Raw genomic sequence first — 6,586 nt, 5'->3', positions numbered from 1 at the left:
AAAAGCAGAGGAGAGCAATATAACGTCAGGCAGCATGATGACAAAGTGCACCCGCCCTCCTTGGACGAAGTCATCAGTGCCATCAAACGGCCGAAATGCAACAAATCAGCTGGCAGCGTTGATCTGATGGCAGAGCAGTTCATGATGGGCTCGAAGAAGCTTGCTGCCATCATGCATTGGCTGATCGTAAGGATTTGGGACCAGGAAGAATTACCGAACGGGTGGAAGCTGGGTGTCATACACCCAGTGTACAAAAAGGGCGACAGACTGGACTGTGCTAACTTCCGAACCATCTCAGTCCTGAATGCTGCCTACAAGATCTTGTCCCGAAATACAGTCCTGCAGACTTGCTCTACTTGCCACGGATTTTGTCGAAAGCTACCATGCTGGATTTGTTGGAGGCAAATCAACCACCGACCAAATCTTTACTCTACGGCAGATCCACCAGAAGTGTCGAGAGCACCAGATCCCTACGCACCACATGTTCATAGACTTTAAGGTGGCCTACGACACCATAAGTCGGACCGAACTATGGAACACCATGCAGCGGAACACCATGTACGGATTCCCAGAGAAGCTGGTTTGGCTATTGTAGGCCACTATGGACGGCTATGGATACACCCGACTGAAACGCGAGGCGGATAGAATTGGATTGAGGATCAATGCGACGAAGACAAAGTACCTGCTTGCCGTAGGCTCTGACCTTGCTAGAGCCCGACTCGGGAGCGGAGTATCAGTTGACGGCGACGATCTCGAGGTGGTAGAGGTGTTCTGCTACCTTAGTACGATCGTAACTTCGGACAATAACATGAACAATGACATCCAAATTCACATTGGTACTACGGGCTTCACATACTCCTGCGATCCAGAAGACTCCAGCAACACACGAAATTCACGATATATCGCACACTGATACGTCCGGTAGTCCTCTACGGGTACGAGTCCTTGACTCTGCTAACAGAGGACGCCAATGCACTCGCTATTTTCGAACGGTGTGTGCTAAGGACTATCTTTGGCGATGTGCGCGCGCCCTGCTCGCGCGTGTGGAGAAGGAGAATGGACCACGAGCTAGCCGAGTCGTTTGGCGGTGTAGATATCCTGACGGTTGTCAAAACCGGAAGGATACGATGGCTAAGGGCACGTGACGAGGATGCCGGACTCAAGCCCCACCAGGAAGGTGCTCGTCAGTGATCCGTTCAGCACGAGGCGGAGAGGAGCACAACGAGCTCGTTGGCTGGATCAGGTGGAGTCAAACCTGTCAGAGATCGGATGCAGCCGTGGATGGAGGACTGCAGCCCTGAACCGAATTACCTGGAAACGGATTGGCGACCAGAAATGATGATAAATTTTTCATGATTTTCACGCGCTCAGATGTCCCGAGATGTAATACAAGCGCTTCGCGGTCTTGGTCTTCTACAGGAGCCCTTTAAACCGGTCATGGTCGAGCGACATCGCAAGTTAACCCATTATCTCGGTCGTTCTGACGGATGCATTAACGCCATCGCTCAATCTCTGTTTGGACCTAAAGTCCTTACTTTACGGGCTGGGTCATCCCAAAACAATCAAAATCTCATTGATCCTATGCATACGATTCCTTGAAAAACGTTCGTTATGCGTTTTAAAGGGGCCCTGGTGTTGAAGTTGCAGGCAATAGCTTGATGCCGTGGGAGTGGGGGTTTGCAAATATACTATTGCCTTACAAATATGCTATTGCCATTGAAAATTATACGCGTTTTCCGCGGTACCGCATCTGCCGCGACTCGGGACTGTGTCGAACGATGTAGGGCTATAATGCGTTCAACTATGATAATCTTCCAGTGTCTATCCGAAAAATGAATATCAGCGGTTAGCTGATGTAATTGGAAAGTGTTTTTAATGAAAAACTACCACTGCTTCGTAAAATAATGAACATCAACCAATCTTTTCTCTGCTCGCCAATATGAGATTCTTTAAATCTTTTCTAACGCGAAATAATGCTCTAATAAATTTAACTACATACGTACTGAAATATATACTTTTTCACAGCATTGGTGCTTATTTGATTTTGCAAACAGCTTTTGGCTGTTTGGCGTAAGAAAACTTGAACAAGATTTTGGAATTAAATGAGGCAACCGTATTTTCCGATGGGCCCATAGTCCGAAATTCAAAACTGCAGTACTAAAGCACTCACAGTAAACATACATCCATTTATTTCGTACCATTGTCAAACGTCTATCAAAACAAGACACAAACACATATCCACTCAGCCAGTGTATCCTAGAAGGATTTCGCCTGACACCTAGAGAATTAGAAGAAACTCCTCCAACGGGAAGGATGGTCAAAGACATACGAAAGTCCTTGAGGATGTAGTGCCACCCCGTATAGTGCTTGAACAGCGAAATTGTTCGGCGACATGTGTCCACGAGTGTAGTGAGATTAAGCAGCAGCAGCAGCACGAGAGAAGTGCGGTGTACCCTCTTCCAAGGATACCACAACGGAGTGCCAGCGAGAACTGTTGGTTCCTTGGGGACATAGGTAGCAAATTATTCAAGCGATAAGAAACGGATACACAGTAACAGTTATCAACGAGATTGAAAATTTGTCCGACGTAAACACCACCTCATATTTCACTAACTAGAAGATACCTGCTGGAACCAGTCGGGTCTGTACGAATTGCATTTCTTCGAGCTTAGCATAACGTGTAGTAGTCGGCGGTGGTGGAATGGCAGGCGACTTTTCAGGCTGCACAGCACGAAAGAAAAATCGGGCACAATCCATCGAGTACAATCCGGTCAAAACGGATGGCAGTGGGGAGAACTCAAAGCAACCTACGAACCCCTTAACGACCAGGAGCGGCTTGCGAGTGTACAAGATTGTCATTCTGGGCGACGGAGGTGTCGGAAAATCGGGTAAGAAATTCGCTCTCGATTAGCGTTAATAAACATCTATTGCATGCTAGCGGAAAGCCAACATTCTAATTCCACTAGCGTTCGGTAAGGAAAGGTTAAAGCGTATGTTTCCTGTTAACTGCGATGTGTGCGAAGAAACTATGCGGAAAAGAAAAAAAATCATCATCCATCCTCGCGCTAAGAGGTGGGCGTTAAAGCGCAAACACCGCCAACGCACGCATTTGTTTACGGGGGAGATTAACGAGTGACGTGAATAGTATTATCGATCCACGACTGGCTCGCTTCCTTTTGTACTCCGTGCCGTCGTCGTCCTTCCAACTGTTGAGCGAGACACAACAACATTTATCATCGTTAAATTGCGGACGAGACACGATATCTAACAAAACCTATGTTTTAATGGTTCTGTCGGCTACGGGATACTCTAGCCCTTCGTCTCGTCTGGTATGATTAACGGCTTCTACTAGCCGCTTCCAAACCTTTTGTTTACCGAATGTGATGGAAGACTGACATGGAGTTCGGGGACGTGCGTCATCATTGATATCGTTTGTTTCCACCACCCACCATAGTCGAGCAGTTGCTGCTTAAAAATAGCTAACCTGTTAACCTATGCTTGTCCTTCGCCCTGTATACAACGTTTTTTACAGCTGTTACCCTCCAGTTCGTGAGCCACAGCTTCCTAGACTATCATGACCCAACGATTGAGGACTCGTATCAACAGCAGGCCGTCATCGACGGGGAAGCCGCCCTGCTCGATATACTGGATACGGCCGGACAGGTGGAATTCACCGCCATGCGCGATCAGTACATGCGTTGCGGGGAGGGTTTCATCATATGCTACTCGGTCACTGATCGCCACAGCTTTCAGGAGGCGTCCGAGTATCGAAAGTTGATCGCACGTGTACGGCTCACTGAAGATATTCCTCTGGTGCTGGTGGCGAACAAGCTCGACTTACAATCGCAAAGAAAGGTCACGACCGAGGAAGGTAAAACGCTGGCGAAGCAGTTCGGTTGTCCGTTCTATGAAACATCCGCCGCTCTGAGACATTACATCGATGAGGCGTTTTTCTCACTAGTGCGTGAGATAAGGCGAAAAGAGGAACAACGGGTAAGCACGAGCACACAATTTATATCTTGTGTTGCCTCTCTTTGCTAATCTTTTCCATGTTTTAGACGCTGAATGGTGGTTCCAGCTCTGAAAAGATACATCCGAGGCGGCGCAGCCGTTGGTGGCGGTTACGGTCAATATTTGCTCTTGTTTTTAGACGCCGCCGAAATGTTACCGGTATCAATCAATAGGTGACGACAACGTGCAGGCAAACACGGAGAAAGTTTAGGAAGCTGTTCCCAACCGCTCAGAATTGAGTCCGTGATCCGATTGATCCGTGATACTGAGCTGGTTGTTGATTTGTTACAAGCACGTGTACGGTGTTCAGTTCAATAAGTCTGCCAATGGTGTCCCATCGAAACAATGCTACAATTGTGTGCTGTATGTTTTCTTTCCGATCGTGTTCCGGATAATCGCGTGTGTATTAGGTATGCTATGACTAAGACACTTCTATCAACGAATAAGAAACTCAAATTATATCTCATGTTTCACCCATGATGCAGGCGCTAGATGTTGAAACAGGAATTACCTTTAGAACTGTAGGATAAGCTTAGTCCTTAGGACACAGCAATCTGTGACGCCCAGTCTAACGAATTGAATGAAGGAATTGAAAGTCGAATGCACACGTCAAGCTGCGAAGGAGCAAAGGTGCAACAGATTTCTTCCTGATTTAGGATCTTGTTGATTGTAAGGGGAACTCTCCCTAGGAATATGAGGGCACGTTATTGGTCCTGTTTATAAAACTAAAGCGTTATTGATTTCCAATTTACTTTCCTTTATTTCACTGAAGAACAGTTACAAACTGGCATTAAATTATGAACATTGACCATTAAGTGAAATTGTAGCTAGATTACATTATCGAGATGCGTGTTTTGCAGAAAACAGCATTGTTTCAGTTAGCAGTATTGATCTGAAATAGTACATATATTAACAATTGTCAACGAATCTTTACAAACGTTCCACTTCGTAATACGTTAGTTAATTTACCTTCCTTTCCTGTATCAGCTACGTTGCATTACAGTAAGTCTCGAGTAAACTGTGAAAGAGAATAACCAAAAGCGGAGTCATGTAAACTAAGAAGAAATGATCGCACCTAGTGCAGTGTAGGACGTTGATAGATTGTAGCGTGTACATCCGTAGTCGTTAGATATCATTTCAAGTGCATTACCATTCGATTGGTAATTTTTGAAACTGTTCATACACACAAACACATCTTTACCATAATAGGGCAAATATGGGAAACCTCCTACCAAACCTGCTGAGCATTATTTGCTACGGTATCTGTTTCAGGTAACTTTAAAGCAAACCAAATGTAGCTCTACACAAGTACTGCAAACTGAACTAAACTAACTTATCAAACTAAAAGTATCTGTGATGTATGCCAAAACAATGAAAATATCAATCAAATTATTTCCCAGTTACTGCATTACTTTAAGTTTTATTTTGCATTTTCTAGATGCGCAAGCGTTTGAGAAGTACAAATCTTCTTATGGGTGTATCGCAACTTTCACTAAAGTACAGTTTCGATAAGGTTTTAAATGAGATTTTACATTTTATTTTTATCAATACACGTAATGCACAATACCAAATACCGAACGACTATAATGTCCTCCCAAACCATTTGCAATGAAACGTGACACACCATGCGACGAAACAATAAAACAAAATCTGAACTATAAGCAAAAGTATTCGAACAGGGTTAAATAATAATATAGTTGTATTACATACCATATGCAGCTATACAGGTCCAAGAAAAGGTATTCAACAGATTGTAAGATTTCTAGACTGCCATAACAAAACGAGCGACAAAATCAGGTTAATTGTTTTTAATGTGGATACAGTTCTCTTGAAATGTTACACCACTGCAAGGTAGGCTTGTACGTGGAAGATTGATTATACTTCATATTATTTACCAAAAAAATCTTACACTTTGATTCGGTATAACTTTTAACGGAATACTTTTAGTCGTTCAATTATGTTTTCATCGAAAAAATGTTGCACACACAGAAATACTCTTAATGTTAAAAACCAAAGATCCTTCTGAACAAACAATTGAATGCGCAAAGCAACCCCGGGCACATAACCAGAGATAAACTCGAAAGCAATAGCAGATCGTGCGTAGCATATTATCGAATTCTTGAGGATACAAATGAACGTGGTGATTAGACTGTAGAATATGTTCTTCCCTCACGCCTGTATCTCTCACCCTGTACCCCTGATCCACAGTTGTCGTGCAGCTGTTTAAAGCATGCCTTGTACAAACTAATACTGTAATTAAGCACCAGAAAGAACCAATTACCTAGTGTGACACACGCAATAGCGATGCATACGCCATCGTCCATGGATAGTAGGAGTAGTGAAATCGGGACATAACAAGTAGGATTTCCCCAGTGAAGCAAAAGCGCGAGAAATGTTTGAAACTAAACTTTGCATGTCGGTAGTATTTCACATGATAGCAGCAAAACAGCACCCAAGGCGGGCAGTGCAAATTCAAATATATGAACGCTTCATCTCGATTTTTTGATCAGCTCTAAAAGATTAGAGAAATTATTTAGCTACAATCCAAAAACCTCCTATCGATTGCCAATAGTTA

The 6,586-nt window shown here is 44.0% G+C and overlaps 1 protein-coding gene across 1 annotated transcript; it reads left to right on the top strand.

The window, feature by feature from the left end:
• Positions 1–1,720: 1,720 nt before the first annotated feature.
• Positions 1,721–5,952, top strand: LOC125771902 (GTP-binding protein Rit2). Its single transcript, XM_049443060.1, has 3 exons — positions 1,721–2,888; positions 3,533–3,993; positions 4,059–5,952. Exons 1-3 carry the CDS (start codon positions 2,702–2,704, stop codon positions 4,182–4,184), a joined length of 774 nt encoding a protein of 257 aa, XP_049299017.1. The 5' UTR covers positions 1,721–2,701; the 3' UTR covers positions 4,185–5,952.
• Positions 5,953–6,586: the final 634 nt, after the last annotated feature.

This window comes from Anopheles funestus, chromosome 3RL (genome assembly GCF_943734845.2).
Source record: "Anopheles funestus chromosome 3RL, idAnoFuneDA-416_04, whole genome shotgun sequence".
Classification (NCBI taxonomy): Eukaryota; Metazoa; Arthropoda; class Insecta; order Diptera; family Culicidae; genus Anopheles; species Anopheles funestus.
The sequence above is the reverse complement of the archived record's forward strand: the minus strand, read 5'-3'. Positions and strand labels throughout refer to the sequence as shown.